This window comes from Rattus norvegicus, chromosome 4, assembly GCF_021556685.1.
Source record: "Rattus norvegicus strain SHRSP/BbbUtx chromosome 4, alternate assembly SHRSP_T2T, whole genome shotgun sequence".
Classification (NCBI taxonomy): domain Eukaryota; kingdom Metazoa; phylum Chordata; class Mammalia; order Rodentia; family Muridae; genus Rattus; species Rattus norvegicus.
The window spans coordinates 169,717,986-169,744,101 of NC_141537.1; the positions used below are offsets into that span (position 1 = coordinate 169,717,986).

General features: G+C 43.9%; 2 protein-coding genes across 12 annotated transcripts in view; one reads left to right on the plus strand and one right to left on the minus strand.

Annotated features, from left to right (window-relative positions):
- The window catches only part of Dusp16 (dual specificity phosphatase 16), an 83,437-nt gene extending 80,928 nt beyond the window's left edge, over positions 1–2,509 (minus strand). For 4 of the 11 annotated variants that reach the window (XM_087657048.1, XM_087657041.1, XM_087657050.1 and 1 more), the window contains exon 1: positions 1,073–1,262. The gene's annotated coding sequence lies outside the window, so the exon portion shown is untranslated. Of the gene's footprint in view, positions 1–877; positions 1,263–2,110 lie in introns of those variants that run through there. The other 7 variants (XM_087657047.1, XM_087657051.1, XM_087657042.1 and 4 more) reach the window with 5 other exon arrangements.
- LOC147995107 (uncharacterized) lies at positions 1,540–26,116 on the plus strand. Its single transcript, XM_087659828.1, has 7 exons — positions 1,540–2,330; positions 7,878–8,090; positions 11,756–11,906; positions 16,524–16,726; positions 16,836–17,199; positions 22,434–22,502; positions 25,028–26,116. Exon 1 carries the CDS (start codon positions 1,787–1,789, stop codon positions 2,318–2,320), a length of 534 nt encoding a protein of 177 aa, XP_087515954.1. The 5' UTR covers positions 1,540–1,786; the 3' UTR covers positions 2,321–2,330; positions 7,878–8,090; positions 11,756–11,906; positions 16,524–16,726; positions 16,836–17,199; positions 22,434–22,502; positions 25,028–26,116.

A 26,116-nucleotide genomic window follows, 5' to 3' on the forward strand; every position in this document is an offset into this window, starting at 1 on the left:
TGCCCCCTCTGTTCCACTCTACAAATAAGTTTTCAACATCTAAGAAAAAGGAGGAAGGGGAATTGGTACCAGGATCTTCCTCTTTGTCCCCTTTCTCAATTACTATAATTAAACCTTTGATCAAAAAACCAGGAACTCCCAATTTCATATTAATATTTTAATTTTGTAGGTACTCAATTACAGTCATGGAGCTGAACTAAATGACAAGAACTTGGGAACTGAACAAAGTGAGAGCTGGGGAGGGAGTGGGTATTGTGCACTTTCCTGTTCCCAACCCTGTCCATTAAAATTTACCATCTGAAACACTAAAGTAAAACCAGCACAATTTTAGGATAAGTATTCTGGTATGCTGAGATACCAGGGAGAAAAAAAAAAAAAAAAAAAAAAAAAAAAGAAGTAAATATCTTTATCAACGTTTTATAATTTTAATCAACTTATTCACTACTTACTAAAATTTAAAATAAACTTATTCCTAATTTTCTCTCCATTAGGAACTCTGACAAACACAAATATTGAACTAAAAACTAATAATTCAAGCTGAAGTCCTGAATTTGTCCCATAAGATGGTAAATGTCAAGAAAAAATTAATATCAACACCCCACAAGGTCGTTAAACACCAGTAAATCCCACAGCTTTATTCTTAAAATAAAGACCAAAAAACCCTTTTGCAGTGCCTAGTCACATTTTGACTAAAATACACAAAGCCACAAATACTTCAGTTTTCAATATACTTCTCCAAGCTGCTGATCTTCACCAAATACAGAATTTTATAAATCTGAACCACAGCCGTCCCCCGAAGTGTGCTCATCAATAATATGATTCTGGAGTAGTTAAAAGGAAATTATCTCAATGGTGAAGCTCTTTGTTCCCCTTTTACCTTTAAAAGTCTTTTCTTTATGGGAGATGAAAAAGCATACGACTCTTGAGGAAGTAGTTGTCGACTGTATCAGCTCCATAGAGTGGCCAAGAGCCCCCCTCCCCAGTCTGAGAGAGAGAGAGAGAGAGAGAGAGAGAGAGAGAGAGAGAGAGAGAGAGAGAGAGAGAGAGAGAGAGGAGAGAGAAGGACACATACCTGGTCATTTCCCCAGCAGGTTCCATAGGTTTGATTCACTTGTAAGAGCAGGGTATCTACTTACAATCTTTAAAGGCAAAGTGGCACCCAGCGCACTGTGTAAATAAAAACCTCAGAGGTTTTAAAACCCTCATCTTAACTCACTTCCCCCTTGGTTCCAGGGGACGGCTCAGCCAACCCCACAGCAAATGAGATTATGCAACAGGTTTTTCCTCTCTAAGCATGGGCTGATTAGAGGTGTGCGTTCTCCAAACAGTCTGAGACCCACGGGGCTTCCGAACACCGAGGATCTTGGAAACAGACGTTTAAGGAAAGTTCTTTCCAGTTTTGCAGCGGCCATTCATTTTAAGATCTCCTTGTACTTCCCCCAAGTTTATTACCAGCTTTCTGTAGGAAAACAACCGTCGCCCGCTCTTCAAAGAGTTTGCATACACGTCCTCCTCAGGGTTTTTTTTTTTTTTCTCACGTGAAACTACACGATACTCACAGACCGTCCGTTGCTTCCCCCGTTTTAATGTCTCACATTTTACGGCTACTGTAAATAAAGTCACCGACGGACCGCTTTCCCCCAACACCGTGACGGGAGCCCCGGAATGGAAGTTGAAGTGTGGGGGTGGGTTTTCTTTTTCGGGGTTGGGGGCATGAGTTTTAAGGAAGCGGCACCGTCGCTCCCCAGGTGGCCTCGCTGCCAGCACACAAGGTGAATTTGGGATAATGGAAACAGTCAGGCCGGGGCCCCACTTGGCAGGCGTGTTGTGTAACAGTCTGGAAGTGAGCAGCTTCGCCCGCCCAGGTGCCCGCGACCCGCGGCCCGGAGCTCGCTCGCCCGCTCGCCTCCGCTCCGCTCGGCGCGGCGAGGCCCGGGCGCCCCCGCGACTCGGGCCGACCCCCCAGCGCGGCCTACACACACCCCCGTCACCGACGCCGACGCCACTCCGGCCGGCCGCGGCCCGCCGGCCCCCGGGGAGAGCGCGCGGCGGCCCGCACGAGGTGCGGACGCGCCTCCCAGCCGGCCCGCGGCCCGCCGCGAACACTTACTTGAGGGGCGGCCGGCTCCAGGCTCGCTGTGTGGGGAGCGAGCCTTGTCACCGCGTCGCCCAGCCGTCGCTAGCGCGTCCTCCTCGCCGCCGGGGCTTCTCCTCTGAGGGGTGGGCGGAGAGCTTAGCGAGAGCCCGGGCGTTTGCAACTTTTCTTCACTTTCTCTTCCACCGCCCCCCGAAAGGGGGAAAAAAATGTCGACAGGGATGAAGAAGTTGAGGTAAAGTTGGGGGGGTCCGCGCGGGAAAAGTGGAGAGGGGGAGGGTAAATGGCTGGAAGTGGGATGAGAGCCCCCCCAAACGGTGATGCCCGCAGGAGGGGACCAGGGGGGGTAGGGTGGGGGTTGGGGAGAGAGAAAGAGTCGCTGGTCAGGAAACTTCAAGCGCCGATGAGGTCATCGGTTTAAAAATAAAGAGATGGCGTCACTTGAAACCAATCCCAGTGAATGAACTCAGCGAAGCCCGTGGGGGGAAAGGAGGAGACAGGCGAGGGCAGGGCGGGGGGCGGGGGCGCCGGACGGGGCCGCGCGTCGCCCGCCCCTCGGTGCTCGTCCTCGCGAGCCGGAGGCTCCGGAGGCTCCGGGAGGTGGGCTCGGATCCTCGGGCGCCACGGGGAGGAAGAACCCGGCGCCGCGCGCAGGCAGGCCGCCGCCGTGCTGCTGCTTGCTCCGCCCGCTCGCCCGCCCGCGCGCCTGGTCGCTCCGAGTTCGCGGCCCTGGAGTCAGAGTCTGCCGCCCGCCCGCACTATACAAAAACACGGTGACTAGAGACTGCTGCGGTCACTCTGTAAGAAGGTTCCGGAATCCCAAATCCGGGGCTTTTCTCTTGAGAGGGAAGTTACAGGTACTTTAAGGAAAATTGCACCCGAGTTGTCAGACATTCACCCGTGTCTTCGACCTTGCACCCTATCCGAATGCCTCGATTTATGGCAAACATAGCCAAGGATTATTTTAAAAAATCTTTTCTGCGTGCCCTCGGAATGGCTCAGCATGTAAAGTGTCCATGCGGTGGAGAGAACCGTCTTTGAAAATTGTCCTCAGTCCACATGCCGGCCCCACCCCGCTATACACACAAATAAATAAAAATGTAATAAAACTTTAAGGGGGTTTTGGGCAGTCAAGAGCACTGACTGTTCGATTCCCAGCATCCACAGGGCAGCTTACAACCATCTGTAACTCCAGATCCAGGGGATCTGATGCCCTCTGCTGACCTCCATGGGCACCGAGCACACCTGTGGCGTGAACATACAAACATGTAGGCAAAAACACCCTTACACATAAAATAAGTATTTTCTTATCAGAAGTGCAGCATCATCTTAAGTTAAACCAGAGTTCACTTCCTCTCAAGAGATGCGAGACCTACTTGATTTAACTCCAAGTTTCTCATGGATTTGGGGGTTTTGTACTTGTTTTCTTTTTCTTTTCTCTCTCCTCTTTTCAAAGTAGCTTTGTTTTTGAGACACTACATACTTTGGAAAAAACGAGAGACCTGAGGTGGCGACAACCATTCTCAGCCACTGAATAGGACAATCGAAGCTTTATCCCAGCGCCCTTTGAGCATCTGAGCTTGAAGCTGCTTCTACTAAAAAGGCTTCACGTGGATATCACATAAGAAAGATGAGATTAATGACAGAAAAGCACTCTCCTGGTGGACTGGCCCAAGAGCCAGATTCCTGTGTAGGAAGAATTTACCCCAAAACACTGTCATTTGCAGGGTACTGAAGTAAGGATTCTGGCCCTTGAAGGCAGTATGTTGAAGGAAATAGATGTGGACACTGCCTAGGTGCCTTTTTTAAAGGTGGCAGAAGAACTGATGAGCACGTTTGGAGTGGGTTAGAAACATGATATTTCTGTTAGTACTCTCCTACCTTAAACCCTGCCACCATGGTGCATCGTTAAGGCTGGCGATCACTAATCATTTAAGGTAACCATTATGGAATATGCCTCCGGGTACTTTCAGATCACCTTTCAGAGTAAAAAAATGAGCCCTTTTGGAGGTGAGAACAGCAGAAGACGTCAGGCTGTACGTGCAGATGCAGACCCAGTTTAGATTGGGGGGGGGGGGGTGCCTTTGATCTCTTGCAAATTAGGAGGGGGAGTGTCCGGCGGCTCCCTGTCCTCTCGTGGCAGGACGTGGTACTGCAGCGTCACTGAGCTGACAACCACCTAGGAGCCTGCTTTTGGAAGTTGGGAGGGGAGTAGTCTAAAACTTCACAGGGAAAGGTGTTGGGATCTGTTGACGGAAAGAGTAGAGAGTCCTTGCAGTAGAGGTGCAGAGCATGACTCTCGATAACAACTCCATCAGCTCTGCTGTAATTGCCTCTTCCCTTATTTAGACAATTAAATTGTATTGTCTTCCCTGTGTGTGGGTCTATGAGAGACATTCTATGGGCATCTTCTCTGGATATGGTCTAACTAGGGAGGTAAGACATTGACCAAAGCTGAGTAAAGACTGCATCAGTGATTGAATGGCATACAGTAGGGTTAAAAGAGTTTAGAGGTCAGAAGGTGGAGGCAGACTAGACCACAAAATGAGAGTAAAAAAATAAAAATAAAGTTGGCATGGTGGTGCAGGCCTTTCATCTCGGCATTCAGGTAGAAAAGGCCAACAGATCTCTGTGAGTTCAAGTCCAGCCTAGTCTACACATGGGGTTCCAAGCCAGCCATGGCAACATTTTGGCACCGAGTCTTTAATCATCATCACCATAATCATCACCATAATCATCACCACCACCATCATCATCACCACCATCATCACCATCATCATCATCATCTTGAATCTAGAGAGGAAAAGATGAGAGATAAAAGAGCAGTTTGGGACGGAGGAGGTTGAGACAAGGTCTCACTATGTAGTTATAGATGTCCTGGAATTCAATATTTGGATCAGGCTGGCCTGAAACTCACAGACATCTACTTGACTCTGCCTCCCAAGAATGAGGATTAAAGGGGTGCACCACCATGCCCAGCTGTGGTTTTGTTTGCTTGCTTGCTTGCTTGCTTGCTTGCTTGCTTGCTTGTTTTTAAAGAGAAGGCATCTTAGGAACAGTTCTAACCTCCTTAGAGAATAATTAAGGTTTAGTTTGTGATTTTAAAAAACTCAGTAAAAAGACTATTTTTTTAAAGACAGGTTCCCCCTTTAAAGCCCAGGCTAGCCTGGAACTCACTGTATAGCCCAGTATCTGCTATGGTTTCAGACTCATAGCAGACCTCCTGCCTCAGCTTTCTGAGCACTGGGTTATAGGTATGAAAGGACTGTTTTACAGGGAAGATGGCAGAGATGTGGAAATTGAATGAACAGGGTGTGTTCAGGTGACAAAGGAGTAGACCCTCCCCCACTGTAAGAGACTTGGTTTTTAGCAGTTAGGTATGAAGTCAAATTAAAGATATTCAGAGGCACATAATAGAGGCACTTCATTGGTAGGATGAACACTAAACCAGTGGGGTAAAGAAAGACCATTGAGCAAATTTACCTTACTGAAGGGTATGTTTCTCCATTTCTCCTGCCTCACACGTGCATACACACACGCACGCACGCAGGCACACTGACTGATATCAAAGATATTAACCTCTTGGTTGTTGTGTTGAAGTAAGAGTCTCAACTACCAAAGACTAATGGTAAACTGAGGGTGACCTTGAACTCCTTGGCCTCCAAGTGTCTAGAATTACAGTCATGGGCAACAACAAAGAATATGGACTTTTAAGGCATAAGTTAACAGGACATGAAAAATATATACAAGATGTAAGCTCAGAATTATAAGATCCTCATGAGAAATATTTAATGAAGACCTGATTAGAGTTACAGATCATATTCAAGGTCTGGGAAAACCAAGATAGTAATATTTAAGAAGTATAGTGCTTCTCCAAATATTCTGCACTTCAGTTCTTCTCCAAATCAACCTACAAAATTAAAACAATCCCAGGCAAGATCCCAGAAAGAATTAACAACAAAATCTTAAATGAAAACAATATCCACACGTACAGGGTTAAGCTAGTGGTGGATTCCCTGAAGCCCAACAAAGAACTCTTACTCCTACTGTACCAGAAAAACAAGGGCCCCAAAACCAGATAACATAAAAGAAAACATTTTCATTCCAGTAGTGTCAGTTTACTGTTGTTCTTAGCATAAAATAGGAGCACCAAAGTATTTAGTTGGAATTAAATATGGAAAGCTGTTTTTAAAAAGTCAAGACAGGATTTGAGAGTATTAGGCCAGTGAGAGCTTCCTAAGGAGTCCCCCATCTTTTACTTTTTTCCCCAATGTTCTGGTCTAGCCGGGTGTGATGGCACACAAGTACACAGACAATTCTGGCACTGGGAACACTGTGGCTGAACCAGCATGGTGGCTCGGCAGGTAAAAAGCCTGAGGATCGTGGGACCCATGCAACAAAGCCAAGTGCAACTGTCCTTTCATGAAGATGGCCTCTGTAAGGACTGTCAGGTCTGTCTGTGGTTCAGCAAGGAGCTGGCAGAGGGTGTTGCATGGAAAGCAGTCTTACGGTATCAAGATTTCAATGAGATAGAAACGGAAAGAATGGAAAGGATGAGACACTTTTTTTTTTTTTCAAAAAGCCTGAGGAAAACAGGATAGTATATAAGAAAGCATGAGTGTAGATGAAACCCTATAATGGTCTGACAGCCTGTCTCACGGTCATCTTGCTCCTTCCTGTTAGTGTTGTGGGTGCTTTGTACGTGTGTTTGTTTGTTTTTACATTTCTCTGTTTACATAATAGGGGTGAGCCAGGGTACACTTGTGAAGGTCAGAGAACAATGTGCCAGATGACTTGCCGTCCACAATGTGGGGCCTACCGGTCTACCTCAGGTCATCAGACTTAGCAGTACACACATTTACCTACTTCACATCTAACAGCCATGATCAGTGTTTGTTTCATGTTTTGAGACAGAATCTTACTGTGTAGCCCAGGCTGGTCTGGAATTTCAATATCCTGCTATCTCAGTCTCCAGATTGCTGGAATTATAGGCAGGGCTACCATGACTGACCTCCAAAGCATTATTTTCAGGATTACATAGAATCCAAATTTGGGGTTCTGGCATATATATATATATATATATATATATATATATATATATATATATATATATATATATATATATATATATGCCAAGTAAGTGCTGAAAATACTTTTCTCCTTGTTTTTATGATCTCACTTCTCACTTAAGCTCTCACTTACTGGAATGTGTGTAACACCACATCTGGCTTATACTGGATTTTTAACCCTCATAACAGCCTTTGTAAAAGGCATCCTGGCTTTGTAGCCCAGGTTATTCTCAGACTCATGTAACCTAGGCTTGTCTCAAACCTGAAGTTACTACCTCAGCTTCCCCAAATGCTGGGATTACAGATATACACAGCTTGGTTTTTTTTTTTTTAAATAATTTTACATTGAAAACAACAGAGACTGGGAAAAATCAAGGAGCTTTGTAAGGACACGTAACTGGTAACAAGAAGTTGAAACTAGACTCAAGCTTCTCCATGAGACCAATTTGTTTAGCAGATAAAATACAGAATATGAGTTCCAAACAACACTGAAGCAGTATGCCGCTCTTAGAGTACACTTCTGTAGGGCTTGTGACACAAAAGTAAGCTGGAGCCAGCCAGCTACCAAATCCAGGAGGTCATGGGGGCCATGTAGAAGGTAGTTAACACCAAGCTCTCTGAGTCACTGTGAGGTTTAAATCCTGTACCAAGGAAAGCACCAAGTACCTCTACGGCAACATAGTAACTACCATATCTCATTCCTTCTGCCTTAGGAAACCGTCAATATGGAACCAACCTAGATGATGACCCACAGACTGAACTAAGGTTCAGAGAATGAGGAAGCTCGTTCCAGGAAGAAAAACCAAGTACAGCTGGAGAAACAGAAGGAAAGTGTGTCGAAACAGCATTTGACTGCAATGGTATAAAGTCTGGGAAACAGTTTGGAGCTACATTACGTCAGGACCCAGCCAAAGAATTTACATGTGGTAAGTAACCAGAAACAATAGGAATTATCAAAGTATACATTCATACATACATATACACATACATATGTCGTATATATTATATATAATAATATATATATTATTATTATAGAACTATGCATATGTAGTATAGAAAGTTAAGTCATACACATTGAAAAGAAGAAAGTGGACATCTTTTTACCTGCTCTGATAGACTTTACCCATAAGCCCTCAGTGGACGGAGACCAGCCATAGCTACATATCAAGGACTCTGTCTCGAAGACGTGGGAAAGGCCCACCTCATCCAGTGGTTACTGAAGAAAAAGGAGAATACTTTTTTCTTGTCACATCTTTTAGTGGAGTGTTGTCTCTCCCCATCTTCAACTTTACCAAAGCATAATTGACAAATACAGATGATCAACAGCCAAGGGTTCCAGTGTCAGGACTTGATGAGGGTAGGCACTGGAAATGACTGCGGTAGCCATCTGACATCGCACATTGATATCATTTCCTTTCATGGTATTTTGCTTTTCTTTTTTAAATGATTTTAATATAGTCATTTATTATCATAGTCACAGTGATGTTTACAATTATGTGGAAAGTACTATGTAATCAGTCTTTGATGAGTGTTTGGTCCATGTACGAATGTGCACCACATGCAAGACTAGTGCTATCAGAGGTCAGCAGAGGGCATCGGCTCCTCTGGAACTGGAGCTACAGATGTTTGTGAGCGTCCTCTGCAAGAGCAGCCATGCTCTCAATGGCTGAGCCAGCCCTTGAACCCCGAGTAACTTATCTTCAAACAAAACTTTGTCTCTGGAAACGGAATTGTTCATCTGAACAATTATAACTACACATGTTATTTAATTTCTATAGAAAGCAGTGCCATTGCCACACTTGCCAAAGATGATTTTGGGGACATTTGAGTATCTTTTCTCCATCTTAAAAGTGTGATGGTTGAAATACCTGGGATAAAAGTAGAATTTGGGGGGTTGGGGATTTAGCTCAGTGGTAGAGAGCTTGGCTAACGAGCGCAAGGCCCTGGGTTCGGTCCCCAGCTCCGAAAAAAAAGAAGGAAAAAAAAAAAGTAGAATTTGGGCTGCCTCAGTCTGACCAGAGCATATTAGAGAAACGAAGGAAGGGAATTATGAAGCAAGGGACACCATGCTGGGCCATGGCGACAACTCAGGCATAAATCAAGAAGAAATAAGACTGACACAGTGGCAGTGAGCATGGGACAAACCCAAGACACACTGCAGAGGGAGGACCAAGAGGACTGGTGACAACCACCACGGAGGGCAGTGAGGATGAATAGTGAAAAGTTAACACTTTCCACAGGCCCCTGATTCCTCATTGATAAATGGCGACAGCAATGTGGGTAGATCAAACGGATGGCATGGAGAACACTGAGCAAAAGAGCAGAAATGCAAACACTTCATTCAAATTAAATATTAGCTGATGCTTTTTTTAGATGTTGAAACTAGATGACAAATGAAGAATAGAATTTAGGAGCAGGAGTTACGGATGGTGGTTAAGAGGACTTACGGCTTTCCAGCGCACAGCGTCACATGGCAGCTCTGCTGTCTATAACTCTAGTCCCAGGGTCTCTTTTGTTTGCCTTTCTTCTGTGGAGGCAGTGGTTCTCAACTGTGGATCAAACCCATTGCGAGGCAGGGCTGAACAATCCTTTCACTTCAGTTACTCGTCAGATAGCCTGCATATCAGACAATTTACTTTGATTCATACCAGTAGCAAAGTTACAGTTATGAAGTAGCAACAAAAATAATTTTATGGTGGGGGGGTCACCACAACATGAGGAACTGGTTGTATTAAAGGGTTGCAGTGTTGGGAAGACTGAGAACCACTGTGTTAAGGGCTCTTACTTTGTTCTTCCTGGAAAATCCAAATTATTCTGCTAATTAGCACTCTGTGTGTGTGTGTGTGTGTGTGTGTGTGTGTGTGTGTATGTGTGTCCCTCTCCCACTCTGTGTGTATGTACTTATTCCTGTTACTGTGCGTGTGTGTTCATATGCTTGTATCCTCAGCTGTCACTGTACCTGAACTTTACCCCTTCAATTAAGCTAACTGCCCAAGAGGCTCCGAGGATCTCTCTGTCAGCACCTCCCAGCACTGTAATTACAGTGCATATAACCAGCATTTTTGGTTTAGTTTGGGTGCTGTGGGACATATGTGCAAGTGGGTGCTCATGCACCAATGAATGACATGATTACTGAGGTGAGGTCAAAGGTTAACTTCCAGAAGTGGGTTCTCTCTTATTTCTGTAGGTTCTGGACATTAAATTCAGGTTGTCTAGCTTGTGTATCAACAGCTTTTTTCATTGAGTCATCTCATTGACTTGGACCACTGCTAGGAATCCAAACTCAGGTCTTTGTGTTTGCAAAGCTAAGCATTTTACCAATCATCCCAGCAATTAAAATTGTAATTCTCTTTGTGACTTTAAATCTCCTTTCGTTGTGACCTAACATAGTCCAGCACCTGAAGATTAGAACATAAATATTTTGGAAGGCCAGTGTTCTACTTCCTATATCCTCCACAAAGAAATTGCCTGGAAAATTGGCCCCTGATTTGTCTCTCTGCCTTGCATTCACTAAATGATAAGCGGGTCAATTTTGATCTGAAAATTATTACACTCTGTCATCCGATTTTTTTCTGATATAATCTGATTCTGCTTCATACTAAAATATCTGCGACCAAACACAATCTCTAAAAAAAAAACAGTTATCCCATTAAAACTCGTCCATTGAGGGAAAGAAAGATTTACCATTTGCCACTCATTTTTATCAACGACAATGTTGCTTCTGACACTAAACAACACTGTAAATGCTTACTGGTTGTCACCGCTCCATTGCAGTGCTTTTCACAGAACCTGCACAGCAATGTTTCCTGTCAGCTTCCGTTGATGGATAAATGAACAGCAGATCTGTCCTCAGACAGGTGAAAAATATCAGGTTGCAAGGCCGATCCCATAAATATATCAGAGGTGGGGTTTTTACCCCAAAATAAAAAAGGGGGGTAAAAGGCCATGAACCCAGCATTAGGAACAAATCCTGTAGTTAGCAAAGGGCAAGCTTTAAGGCCTCTGATTCTCTCTAGAATCTGGTACTCCTGTCTTCTGGATGCCTTGTTTCAAGTTATACAGATGCACTCAAGATAACTTTAGACAAATACCCAGTGAAAATGATGTGTTAATGCTTGACCCAGTTTTCTAGTGGCTGGGAGGCTGGCTTAGCATGAGATCAAAGGGGGAACTGACTTGAAAAACAGGGCAGAACAATGCTGCATTGTTTTCTGCCTTTGGGAAGGACACTCAAGAAAAAGAAGAACAGCTGGCCAACAGGTATTGAGCATCGACTGTGGCCCGGCATAGTTACGCGCCTGTCACGTAATTCCCACACCAATCACGTGTGTAAGATTTTTCATCCTCGCTTTAAACTTGAGGGGTTGAGGCTCTGAAGATGAGAGATATCTCACAATCAGAGTGAAACCCATATACACCTTCTCCACCCCAATGAGCCACTCTTACTTGCTTCCAGCTACAAAATGACTTGAGTTAAATAGTCTCTGAAGCTCCTCAAGTTCTGACTGTATGGCCTTTGCGGTCGGAAAGGGAACAGAAGACAAGGAAGGGGCCTCAGGCATGGGGTGGAACCTCTTTTTCTCTTATCTAGGAAAGCACCAGTACAGCCTCTAAGGACGCTATCCTACCACTACAAATAACAATGAGTCCTTCAAGCCTGTAATCCAGCACTCCTGAGACTGAATAAAACAAGAGCATCACTCTTCAATCAAGGCCAGCCTCGGCTACATAGCGAGTTTCAGGTCAGCCTGGGCTATGGAGGGGGATCCTGTCTCTAACACGCATATGCAAACATACACACAAAATCTTTTTAAAATCTTCTAATTCCCCCCTCCCTCCTTTTTTTGTGGACCCTTTTTAAATGAATGCTCAAGTCAGGCAGTGTTTATTGATGGTATTTTACTGTGTTCTCTAGTTAAATTACACTTAAGGCTCTGCCAGGCAGTAAAGGTATAGGATATAGTCTGTGTTCTTAGGGAAATTATAGCTAGTTGAGAAACACAGCTACCTTGGGGCGGGGGGTATAATGTAAAACTGAACTGATTGGTCCAGACCGCAGGTACTGCATGGGTGCAGAGAAAGGGGAGATGAGGGGACACTGAGAACCCCATGGGAACTGGGACAGAGAGCTGTTCACCTTGTGCTGTGGGCTGGGCTCTCTCCGCCTTCTGTGTGTTGTGAAACCCTGGTATGAACCTTTCACACAGTTCAAACACTCTGGGCTGTGCAAGCCGCAGTGCTGTCCTTCATATCACGTCATCTAAATGCCACTTCATCCTTATTGGCACTTACAGGAGGGTAAAACCCCACTGGTATGCAAACACCGTCATGGTTACTTGCTTCAAGCCATGGGAAGTTTCGTGCAGAACCAGTTTCTCAATAGGGTAAATGTTGTGTAAAGGTGTAAGGAGCCTGAGAAAGTATAAGAGGCAAAGCCTGTTGTGGCAGGAACCAGATCTAAATGGGGACACTTCCCTGCCTGCATCAGCAAGGGCCAGTCTCTGGCCCTCCACCTGCAGGACACCTAGGCTTAAGCACTTCTCCAGCACTTTGACCCAGAGGCCCCTACACTTGTCTTATACAGAAGGAACTGCTTAGCCAATCCATTCTGCATCTCTTGCACACTAATCCATTGATAAGACACTACATCTGAAAAATTATCCCATCCCTGAAAAAAATACCTAAGTATCAAATCCTACCCTGTGATGGCCTTTCCTGGTTGTCAAGTTGACTACATTTGGAATGAATTACAATCCAGAAATGGAGGGCACACCTCTGACTGATCTTGAGGCATAGTGGTCATGAAAATATTACGCTCAGGCAAGGTGGTACAGACCTTTAATCTCAGGAGACAGAGGCCAGCCTGGGACATAGCAAATTCCAGGTAAACAGAAGCTTAGGTCCAGACATAGTGGCACACACCTTCAATCTGGACCACACCCTCTGCTGAAGGCCACATAAGACGATGGAAAAGGAGGCGTTTGCTCTTTGCCTGCTTGTGCTTGACTGCCAGCACGTCCGTTGGAACCCACTTCTTCAGGATTCCAGCTTCTACAGAAGAGCAGCCAAGACATCTACTCTCGTGGGACTGAGCAACTACTAGATTCTTGGACTTAGCATTCACAGCTGCCTGCTGTTGGGGTAACTGGACTACAGACTGTAAATCCTTCTAATCCCTTAATATAGAGCGATATTCCATAAATTCTGTGACTCTAGGGAACCCTGATTAATACATACCTAAATATAATATGGGAATCTTATCCCAAAAGATGATATGACATAAGTTAATAGTTACCATATGTTTAGTATGTGTTCTGAAATAATACTAGATTGGAGGATATTGCCTAAACACGCGGGAAACAGTAGCTAAGTGTTTCCATCAAAATATTACCATCAAGTACTAAAGCAAGTGTAACTGGAGCCCAATATGGTGGCTAATGTTGCATTCCTAGCACCCTGAGGCAGAGGATGGAAAGTTTGAGGCAGGCCTGAGCTAGATGGCAAAACCCTGTCAAAAAGGAGGAGGAGGAAAGGAGAGAAAAGAAGAGAAGAGAAAAGAAAAGGAAAGGAAAGGAGGCTGGTAAATGGTTGAGGAAAGTGAAACTTTGGTGATCCTGTAAGTGATGAGGGAAAGCTTCATGGAGACAAGGAATAGGATTTATATTACAGAACCAGAAGAATTTCCATGGTCAGCAAAGAGAAATTATGACATTCTAAAAATGAGGAAAACCACGACCAAGGCCAAAAACAATGAAAATGCATGCATGCAAAATGGAGGTAGTTAGCCTGTCTTGGGGGAGGGTGTGAGACTGCCCTTATTAAGAATCCACAGGAAAGAAGACCATATCGATGAGATTAGTTCAGGGGCTCAGGAGATAGTATTTGCTTAGCATTGAGGCCTTAGATTCCCTCCCAAAGTTCCACATGCACCAGGCATGGTGTGTTTATCCACATGCACCAGGCATGGTGTGTTCATCCACATGCACCAAGCATGGTGTGTTCATGCCTGTAATCCTAGCAACTGGGAGGTGAAGGAAGGAGGGTCGGAAGTTCAGCTTCAGTCGGTTACACAGGGAGTTTGAGACCAGGATGGGCTACATGAGACCTTGTATCAAAAACAATGATTTATTAACAAAACTCAGTAAATGTAGAAGTGCTGATTATATGCCAAACATTAGACTGGGTGACTTACCACAAAATAATAATAGCTTGACCTGTTACAATTTACAGCGTGCCAGGTACTTTATTAAGCACTTCACATATATTAAATCACCTTATCCTTACTACAGACCTTGCATGTCAGTACTGTTAGAATCCCCACTTTACAAAGAAAAAAGACAGAGTCCAGAGGGGTCAAGGAATTTGCTTTAGGTCACATAATTAGTGTGTGGAAAAGTCTGGGCGTGAGCCAAGTGAATCATTTCAAATGTGGGTTCTGAGTACAATGCTAGATTGCTTCCACACATATTATCTAATGAAATCCTCATTAAGTTCTCTATGACATAGGTATTGTTATCCTCATTTTGCAAATGAGGATCCAAGACACCAGGAGTCCACCAATTGCGCAAGGCCATTCCATTGAATACAAGGCTACAATTCCAAACCTATTAAACTTTCCATTACAATATAGCCACCTGGCAGAGGTACTGTCCAGATAGGATCAAATTGTGGAAAACGTTGGCAGCCCAAGAAGAGCAAAAAGCCTTGAAAGGGACAGGGAAGAACTTCAGGATTTTGAACAGGCATAATGACATTAACGAGGACAAGTCTAGGCCCAGCTTCAGCTGGTTACAGGAAATTGACTCAGGGAATGGGTAGACAAGACATTAAATCACGTCATAGATGGTAAGTACATAGAAATGGGCAGGGGACAGGGAAAGGCAAACAAGATAAAAATGAGAAGGGAAATCTGAATGTCTTTGGGCCGATTGGCTGAGAGTAACCAGAGAGATCAAAGAGGACTTCGAGTCCAAGTGACTCAGTGGGTTACTGACAGGGACAGAGATATCATACAAGGACCTGGTTTGTGACCAAAAAAAATGATTTTGAAAATATTATTCGCTTTATAAAACAATGACCTAGGGGTTGGGGATTTAGCTCAGTGGTAGAGCACTTGCCTAGCAAGCGCAAGGCCCTGGGTTCGGTCCCCAGCTCCGGGAAAAAAAAAAAAAAGATAAATAAAACAATGACCTAAAGGACTGATCAGTAGGCAGTCCAGGAATACAGGCTTGGGGTTTGGAGCTCAGGTAAAGAGCTAGACAGCAGAAGTTGTTGATCACAGTTGACCAGAAAAGGTTATACAGCAGCCAGTGAAGGAGCAGGGAAGGAGTAAAGGTTACAGTGACAGCCCAGGGCTGCAGCTCATTTCCTACAGTGTTTGCTTAGCATACACCAAGCCCAGAGTTCAGTCCCTACCATAAACTGGCCATGTTGGCCAATGCTTGTAACCAAGGAGCTGGGGAGGTGCAAGTTGAATAATCAAGAACTCAGTGTCAGGGCTGGAGAGATGGCTTAGCCATCCAGAGGACCTGAGTTTAATTCCCACCAGCACCCCATGGCCGCTGACAATCGTCTGTAACTCCAGCTCAAGGGAACCTAACGTCCTTTCCCTTCATCCGAGGGCACTGCACACACGGCGCAAAACATCCACGCACAGAAAATTAAAAGGTTTTTTAAACCTTTACAAAAAAACACTCAAGGTCAGTACTTTCTACACAGCAAGTCTGAGGCCAACCTGAGTGACAGGACACCCTTCTAAAAGGTAATTAAAAAAAAAGAAAAAGGTTGGAGTGAGCCAAAAGTCACACAAAACTCAAGCCGAGTGGTCAGAGCCGATGAAAACAGAAGAGACGCAAACGACAGCAGGGAGAGCCATGACCACAGACGACTTCCTGTGTCTCTGGTAATCTAGGGTATTTCCTAGAGGAGCCAAACCCAGCTTCTCGGATGGGCCCTACAGAATAATCTGGAACTTTCTCCCACAAGAGAACGGGTGGTGGACATCAGCACAAGGACAGACCCGGAGTCATCAGAAACGGCCTTACCACTGAACTTGTACACTTAATTACGAAGGCCTAAAGTAACAAATGACCATGTTGTGCCATAATAGCAAATCTCTCCCCCAATATGAGTACTGTATATCCCCCGAAAATTTCTAAGAAAACTTCATCTCATCCACTGTCCTCTTCATTAAAGGCCACCAGGAGTGGGTTTTCGTATTTATACTCCCAGCCCTTGGGAAGTAGAGGCAGCCTTAGAGGAGGCTCAGGAGTTCCAGGCCAGTCTTTGCTATATGTCAAGTTTGGGGCCACCCTATGCTACACGAGAAAAACTTTAAAACATTTTTTCTTTCCTTACAGTTGGCAGCCATGGTGCTGAAGGACCTATGAAGCTGTGGTTCAGATGTCCTTGGCTCCTGTGGGGTTTTAATCTGGAAAGAAAACAGGGCCATCGGATGGGAATAACTTGCTACAAAGACTCTTCTTGTGAAGCTGGATGTGGTGGTACTGACCTGTAATCCTAGAACATGAGACTGAGGCAGGGGGATCACTGTCTCAAAAAGGTGACACCCTGTCTCAAAAATACATAAATAAAATAAAGTTTTAAAAAATTAAAAAAAAAAAGCTAAGCTCCTCTTCTGGCTTTTCTCCTCCCTGTGCATTTCTTCTCAGAGCATTAGGAGCATGGACACATTGGCCAGTACCCCACCCTCTGCGCCCTCTTATGCCTGACGGAATTAAGAAAGTGACTAAGCACTTCAGCCAACACCTAGAAGGGACTTGCCTGAGACATGAGATGGGAGTCCTGTGGCCTCAGCTCCTGCTTGCTGCTTTTTTGACGCGCGTTCTTTAAGGTTTGAAGCCCCACCCTCTGACTGACATCACAGAGGTCATCTCCAAATCCATATCAAGACTTCTTCCCCACAGTCCACGTAACTCCATGTAACCTCTAAGTTGGGGTCCTCCACAAACCGTGACAGCCTAAGGATGCTCCTCCTGTCCTTTAGTAGCATGATGGATTCCTCCTTATCCTGAAGTAAGGAAATGGGGCCCAGGGTTGTTAACTGGCTTGCCCAAGAGTATACACTTGGTTCACTGGAGAACAAGAAGGAGAGACAGATTCTCTGACCCAACCTACAAATTTTTGTCAGCTAGATAAAGACGCTGGGTGAACAGTTTGGAATTCTATTTTTATTGAAGCTTTCCCCAAAGATTTGGTCTCTTTTACAGTCTTTTTCTTACAAGATGTTTATAATGTCTGAAAATGCCAGTTTATAGTTTAGAAGGAACTGGGAACAGCCTTGGTGAAGTGAGGAGACTCATTGGTTACCCACAAACCATGTCAGCCAACCTATTACACTGTGGCCAAAGCTCGGATCTATGCCCGCCCTCGGCCTTCTTATGGTGAGGCGTAATTGAGGGCCTGTATACCAGGCCTTTCTAGGCCTTTCCAGTATTGCCCCACATCGACCTTGATGCCTTCCTCTGAATCCTTGATTACCAAATGTCAACAGGCAGCCGGTCAGCTTGGGATGGGTCCTGCAAGGCTACTGCAAGACAGGCGAATGACAGGCCAGCTCATCAACAAGGTACACATCGGGCAAACGTCAGGAAAAACTGGTCTTTCCAGCTCATCACTGGAAAAGCAGTTTTGTGTGAGGCTTCCCATGGTATTAAATAGATGTGAGAAAGGCTGTTCCGTCATCACATTCATTTGGATAGGCATCTAAGGTCAGAGCATCACAAACAGACCCTCCCTGTCCCCGATAGTATAAAGTTGAGCAGACAAACCTGCTTTCATGAAATCGACATATTTTTCCTGTGGGTCTTTGTCTTTTCCATAGGCAAGCACTCGTGCAGCCTAGGTCATGTAAACGAGGCTATACTTCAAGCAATTCTCCTGCCTCCTGAAAGTTTAAGACTTCTAGATATAGAATAATACTTCTAAAAAGAGTTTGCAAGTCACCTATCAGAGCCCTATCTTAGCAGGAGAGGGAAATAAGTTTCTCATTAGATGAGAGTGCACTCGTTTTTCTATGAGCTAAAATTGCACCCTTGGCTCTGGTGGGACCGGTGGCTAATCTAAAACCCATAATATTTTTCATATAAACCACAGCTCGGATCAAATTTTTTTCCATCCCAATAAATTTCTTAAATTTTTGTTCAGCTTATAATTTGCTTTTCAATTCTGTTTTAACCCCATATTTCTGTCTAGAGTTTGAATTTGCAACTTGTTAATTTCACTAACTTTTTTTTTGAGAAAAGAGAAAACCATCCGTAGTGTACACTTTACAGAATGCCTGCGATCTCATGTTAATAGCTAAAGCATTCTCTCCAAACAAGGTTTTATTTTTATTTTATGTGTATCTTTTTTCCCCTGCCTGTGTATCTGTACACCATGTTCGTACATTGCCCATGGAGGCCAGAAAAAGACGTCTAATCTCCCAGAACTGGAGTTAGAGATTATGGTGAGCCACTATGCGAGTGCTGGGAATTTAACTGGGCTCCGTTGGGAAAGTAGCCAGTGTTGTTATCCTCTGAGCCATTTCTCCAGAACCCCTCTCCCTCCTCCCGTTCTAAATAAGGCTCTGGTCCGTGGGGTGGGTGGGGTGGGGCCATCCTTGTGGAGAGGTGGGGAAGGGGGCGGGGTAGGGAGGCAGTATGGGATGTGGAACTGGGGGGAGGGGGGTTGACTGGGAGGGGAATGAAATGTGAAATGTGTAAATTAATTAATTAATTAATTAAAAGAAAAAATATGGCAAAAAAAATGGTTTAACTTAGAATTCTACTCACTAGTTTTTTAAGGGTGACTGACTTTATTTTTTTCATGACAAAGAGGAGTGTTCCTGCAGGAAGTGGGAGAGACTGAAATAATGTCATAAAAAGCTATACCTTGGGGTTGGGGATTTAGCTCAGTGGTAGAGCGCTTGCCTAGGAAGCGCAAGGCCCTGGGTTCGGTCCCCAGCTCAAAAAAAAAAAAAAAAAAAAAAAAAAAGCTATACCTTCTCGAACTCCAGACTCACGTGAGCACTTGTAAGTCACAAGTCAGCACTTATTTTTCTTAATCACTTTCCACTTTTTTTTTGTCTCTCACCAAACATGGAGCCCACCAGTTTGTCTCTAATGATGGCCAGCAAGCCCCAAGGACCCTCCTGTTAGCACTCCCAAGTACTAGAGTGGCAGGTGCATGCTTCGTACCAAGCTAGTTTTACACGAGTGCTGGGGGTCAAACTCAGGTCTTCTTGCTTACACACCAAGCACTTTACCAACCGAGGCATCTCTCCAGCACTGGGGGATTTATTTGTGTTTCTTTTATGGTGTATAAGGTAATAGTTTATTTCCCACTAGTCGTAAAACCTGGAGACGTCAAGAAGTAGGAAGAAAAAGGATTTCCTAATCTCTTCATACCACATGGATATCTGCTACATGCCAAAGAACAATAAAACTTGGGTGATGTTATTTACTGCAAACAGCCTGACACGGAATCTCTGACCCCTGTTTCTCCATTCTTCATATCTAGTAAAACTGGCTAACATTTATCAAGTACACATGATGTTCTAGATACTCTGAAGAGCACTGTATGAACTTACTAACAAGACTAGAAACTGTCATGATTTGAAAAGAGTTAAACTAGGGTCCCATTTGTAGTAGGCAAATATTCTACTCTCAACTATTCCCCCAGCCTGAGTGACTTCTTTTTCTTTTGAAACAAGGTCTCATGTATTCCCAGGCTAGCCTATGTAGCTGACTTAGTTAGGGTTTACTGCTATGAACAGACACCCCATGACCAAGGCCAGTCTTATATGGACATTTAATTGAGGCTGGCTTACAGGTTCAGAGGTTCAGTCCATTATCACCATGGCAGGAGCACGGCAGCATCCAGGCATAGTGTAGGAGGAGCTGCGAGAAGCCACATCTTCATCTGAAGGCCGCTAGCAGAATACTGATTTCCAGGCAGCTAGGATGAGGGTCTTAAAGCCCACACCCACAAGGACACAACTACTCCAACAACGCCACACCTATTCCAACTGGGCCACATCTTCTAATAGTAATATGGGCTGAGCATATACAAACTACAACAGTAGCCAAAGATAGCCTTGAACTTCTGATCCTGCTGCTTCTACTTCCCAAGTATTGAAATTACAGCCATGCACCACTGTACCTAGTTTCTGTAGTGCTGGGGTTCAAAGCCAAGGCTTCATGCATGTTGAACAAACTCTACGAACCACACATCACCAGCCTGAGCACTATATTTAACAGGTCAGCTTTCTTGCTTGATTTAACTCACATACCAAAGGTGCATAGAGCTTGATTCCCACCAAATTATTGTGACCCTAGAGGCCAAAAGCTCCCCCACTATTATGTATCAGTCCAGGTCCCCGAGGAGAGCCACTGTAAGTCTGATCCTTATGAATCATGGAATGAGGGACAGGAGGAAAGGAGAGTGGGAGGGAGGGAGAAATGTTGATGATAAAGAAGAGCCTTAGATCACTCTGCTGCAGGAAGGGAGCCCTTAAAGACTAATGCAACATCTTAGAGGTAACTCTGCCCACCACTGTAGTTCCTCATTCCTCAGAGACAGACTTGGCTTACCATCCCTGCTGACTCAGTAATACAGCAGACTTTAAGATTCAGAAGGGACGTCATAGCTGGCTCAGTGTTAAAGAGCACTTGTTTAAGTGCTTGAGTGTTTAAGAGGACCCAAGTACAGTTCCCAGCACCCACCTAAGCACTCACAAGTGCCTGTGTAACTCCAGCTCCAAGGATTCAACGTCCCTCAGACACCTGAGCACTTGTGATATGCACACATACACACACACACACACACACACACACACACACACACACACACACACACACATACACATAAATAAAAATAAATGTAAGAAAACAAAAGGCCAAAGAGATGGCCACGTAGTTAAGAGCACTTGTTACTCTTACAGAAGACCAGAGTTCTATTTCCAGCATGCACACGTTGGTTTACAATCATTCATACCCAGAGCTCCATAGTTTCTAGTGCCCTCTTCTGGCTTCAAAGGACCAAGTCATGAATGCAGAAGAGTTACACACATGTCTACAAAACATACATCATCATCACCACCACCACCACCGTCACCATCACCGTCACCATCATCATCATCACCACCACCACCACCATCATCATAAATGCTTTTTTTTTTTCTTTCTTTTTTTCGGAGCTGGGAACTGAACCCAGGGCCTTGCGGTTGCTAGGCAAGCGCTCTACCTCTGAGCCAAATCCCCAACCCCATAAATGCTTTTTAAAAAGAATGCTGGCCTTGAAAAGAAGCCATGACAAGTTTCAGAACACACAAGGTGGAATTCCTGGTCACCTGGGCTCCTCTCTGAACAGCATGTTTTCAATAATTGCCGTCTTGTTAAGCCATTCTGTCTCTTCTAGATACGCTGGGTTTGTCTTCAATAACAGCTCTCCCTGCTAACCCATTTCAGGGAGCTGTCATCACTGACATAGACAGTAACATTCATTTAACATCTTCTTACTGCCAGCCTCAGTTCCCATAAAATGGGACCATCCTTCCATTACAAAAACCCAATTATATGGGAGCCCAATTTCAGAAATGGGTGGAGACTTCTTCACGTCACTCTTTCAAGAACTATGATGACCCTCTACTTAGATAGATGACAAGAATCTCACCTCTTTCCTTAGATAGACTAGTATCAAGACTGCCTCATACTTTTGGTAGGGCCATCATTATAAAGTATAGTTGGGCCTTTTCTGGTTACTGTCTGTCATCCATCTACTTAAAATTCTTTCAAACATTTTTAAACTAAACTCCAAGTGTTTGGTGATGGTATACCAGGACCCCTAGGACCCAACCACTCCTGCTTCTCCAACATTACCACTCGCACCTAGTTCCTGGCATTTAACAACTAAAAAGTATTACATTGTCATTTCGGCAAGGCCATGTTCAAGCCTCTCCCTTTCTCTGGAATGCCTTGATGTCACCTCCTTCTCCTCTGCGTTTGTGCCTGTCTGTGTCAATCCTATTTTAGATTCACTGTGGCTACTATTGTTCCAGAGTTCATATAGACCCCAGTGAAAGATGATTTAATGCAATCCCTGGCCCAATTCAGGAATTCCCTCTAAGGCATGCTGGCAGAGAGGCAGGAAGGAGATCGTTTATAGTCATAAACAAGACAACCGGCTATACCTCATAGTCACACAAGTTCAGCATAAGCACTTAAAAACATCTTTTTACAAACTTTTGTGTATGGGTGTTTTGCCAACAGATCTTGTCTGAGCAGTACTTGCAGGCCTGGAGCCCATGGCGATCGGAAGGCATCAGATGTCCTGGAACTGTAAGTACAGATGGTTGTGAGCCTCCGTGTGGACACTGGAAATTGAACCTGGGTCTTCTAGAAGAGCAGCTGTGCTCTTAACTGCTGAGCCTTCTCTCCAATGTATAACCCCTTGTTTTTAAGACAGCTTTTCTCTAGGTGGCCCTAGGTGATCAAGAACTTGGTATTTGCCAAGGAGTAGTGGCATATGCCTTTATTTTTTTCCACTTTTATTATTTAAGCGTAAGGAAATTACAGTCGAAAGACATTGAGTATTTTAAAGAAATTTTGAATTTTAAAGAGCACTTGTCAGATTTTTTTTACTAAGTTATTTTTTCACTTTACATCCCAATCCACTATATATCACCTTTATTGTGCTTAGGAGTGTGACTTGTATCCCTGATATCTCCAAGACTTTTAACATGAACATTGGCCAGGTAGTGAGGAACGCATACCACAGGGTTGATTTGAGAGGTTAATTTACAATTGCCACAGAAGTCTCCCACTATTAACGTGTGGGGTTCAGTGTGTGGTTTAAGCTTTGCTGATGTTTCTTATGTGAATGTGGGTGTCCTTGTATTTGGGACATAGCTATTCAGAATTGAGACTTCATCTGGATTTTTCCTTTGATAAATATGAAGTGTCCTCTATCTCTTTGGTTAATGTTGGTTAGAAGTCTATTTTATTAGATATAAGAATGGCTACTCCAGCTTGCTTCTTGGGCTTGTTTACTTAGAAAATCTTTTTTTTTCCAGCCCTTTATTGTGAGGTAATATCTATCTTTGATGTTGGGGTGTGTTTCTTGATTGTGGCAGAAAGATGAATCCTGTTTTTGCATCCATTCTAATAGTGCCTTTTCTTTGGGGAGTTGAATCCATTGATTTTGAGAAATATTAAAGACCAATGATTGTTAATTCCTGTTGTTATTTTGATGTGGTGGTGAGTGTGTGTGTGTGTGTGTGTGTGTGTGTGTGTGTGTGTGTGTGTGTGTCCCTTCTTTTGGTTTTGCTGGTGTGGAATTATGTATTTCCTGTGTTTTCTTGGGTGTAGTTAACTTTCTTGGGTTGGAGTTTTCCTTCTGTAGGGATGAATTTGTGCATAGATACTGTTTAAATTTGGTTTTGTCGTAGAATATTTTGTTTTTTCCATTCTTAGAGATTGACAGTTTGGCATCTGTGGTCTCTTAGAGACTTCCAAGACATTTGCCCCAGGTCCTTCTGGTTTTAGAGTCTCTGTTGAGAAGTTGGATATAATTCTGATAGGTCTGCCTTTATATGTTACTTGGTCTTTTTCTCTTACTGTTTTTAATATTCTTCCTTTGTTTTGTATATTTATGGTTTTAATTATTATGTGGTAGACGGATTTCTTTTTCTGGCCCAATCTATTCAGTGTTTTGTAAGCTTCTTGTACATTTATAGGCATCTCTTTCTTTAGGTTAAGGAAATTTTCTTCTATGACTTTATTGAAGATATTTTCTGAGACTTTGAGCCATAAATATTTTCCTTCTTCTATTCCTATTATTCTTATGTTTGGTCTTTTCATAGTATCCCAAATGGTTGTTTTGTGTCAGAAACATTTTAGATTTAATAATTTCTTTGACTGATGTATCAATTTCCTCTATCCTATCTTCTACACCTGAGATTCTCTCCTCCATCTCCTGTACTCTGTTGGTAATGCTTGCATCTGTAGTTTCTGTTCTCTTATGTTCTTATGTTCTCTTAGGTTTTCTATCTCCAGGATTCCCTCAGTTTTTGTTTTCTTCATTGCTTCAGTGCACACCTTTGATCCCAGCACGTGGGAGGCCAAGGCAGTCAAATCTCTGAGTTCAAGGTCAGGCTGGTCTACAGAGAAGAGAGTTCCATTCCAGGACTGTCAGGGCTACATAAGGAAACTTTATCTTGAAAAAAAGGGGTTAGGGGTGTGGACTTGATATGTGAACAGGTGAACGCAAACCCGTGGTAACCTTCCTACTTCCCCCAAGTGCTGTAAGTAGAAGGGGGTGGGGGGAAGGCCACCACACCCTGCTCTGTGCTTCTTGCTCTGTTTCGTCATAGATCTATTAGTTCCTCTTTTCCACCTCTCCGGTGGCTAGCAGTTAAAACAAATAGTACTTAGCTGAAGTAAAAAGAGCTGAAGTACAGGCACAGTTACCATAAGCTTCAAGATGGATGGAGTTAGGAATCAGAGCCTCACTGAACCTTTCTCTTGGTAAGTTCTGTGGAGAAGACTACTAGCCCTGACCGTCAGCTTGATATCTGGAGGGGCTGGAGGTGGGAAGGATAAGGAGGAGCAAGGACAGAGCTTGGCAACCAGCCCTTGACCATTTCCTTCTTGCTTTTCATTTCTGAACCCCCTACTTGTGACTCACACATGTTCCAAAAGGCTTGTGAGGATTTCAGTAAGTGGGAGGCCAAGGCAGACAGCAGAGCCACAGTCCATGATAAACCACACGAGCACTAGAGTTTAGCCAAGTATCGGCAGTTACTAAGAGCCTAAATGTTTTCCTTTGTACTTTTTGGTAAACCTCTTTTTTTTTTTTCTGTAAGGCTGAAGATTTGCATCTTTGAGCCACATGCATAGATGGGAGAGAGTACAGAGGGGGACAGTAGTCAACCAAGATTGCCTGCAGAACCCTGAAGTTCCTGGGATTGTGGGATGAAAACGATGGCCAGTGTAAGTCTTCACAGCCATATCGATGGGCATCCTGCTGCCTGCTCTCATACACCTGAGAGGGCTCGGTATGGTGGCTGAGTCAACAGGAGAACATTGTCCAGCCGTTTTCAGCCAACAATCTACTCTGAGGAAGCACAAGGGCTTGTAATAATTCTGAACGAATCAGAAAAGCAGGATGAGTAAAAGTCTCATTGGAATGTTTACATTGTAATATTGGGAATGAAAACAATAACCAAAATGGCACTGGCCATTCTGAGTCATGAAATGGCCGTAGTGGCCATTGTAACTCTGATCAAACAAGCATGCAATTAAATTTTATATCAGAATATGAGTATAGACCATCTGGAAATATAATCGAGAAGAGAATGATGAAAGGAAATTAGTTCCATTCGATTTCAAAATATCTTCTGAGACCACACCAATTAAGACAGCTGTTACAAACAAAACCAGGCAGGGCATGTCAGTGGGACGACAGAGGCAATCCACAAACGGACACACGGACCAACAGAGTCGGGTTATAATACAAGGAGCGTTCCAGGGCTGGCGGGAAACTCGGCGCAGAGCATCTGTCTAGTAAACACACAGCAATGAGTTCGGTTCTAAATGTGTAGGAAAAATGCTCCCTGAGTGTTAGCATGATAGAATTCTAGATGCAAAAGGACAGCAAGTCTGCATTTTTTTCCATCTGTAATTCAGCACTATGAAAGACTCAGCAGGAGGATTGTTACAAATTCAAGCCCAACCTAGGCTACACAGAGAGTTCTAGGCCAACCTGAGATAAATACAAAACCACATCTCCAAATAAGTAAGTAAATAAATAAAGCCAGGTAAAGACTCAAATATAAAAATGAAATTATGAAGTTATTGAAATGAAATAGTTAACTTATGTATAGTCTCCATGTGTGATCTTCTGATGGAAAAAAAAAATCTTTCTCTGAGTAAAACATAAGATTCAACCTCCA

Bases quoted from the DNA above. Each gene is read 5' to 3' on its own strand.
- LOC147995107 (XM_087659828.1), top strand. From the start codon at position 1,787: ATGGAAACAGTCAGGCCGGGGCCCCACTTGGCAGGCGTGTTGTGTAAC.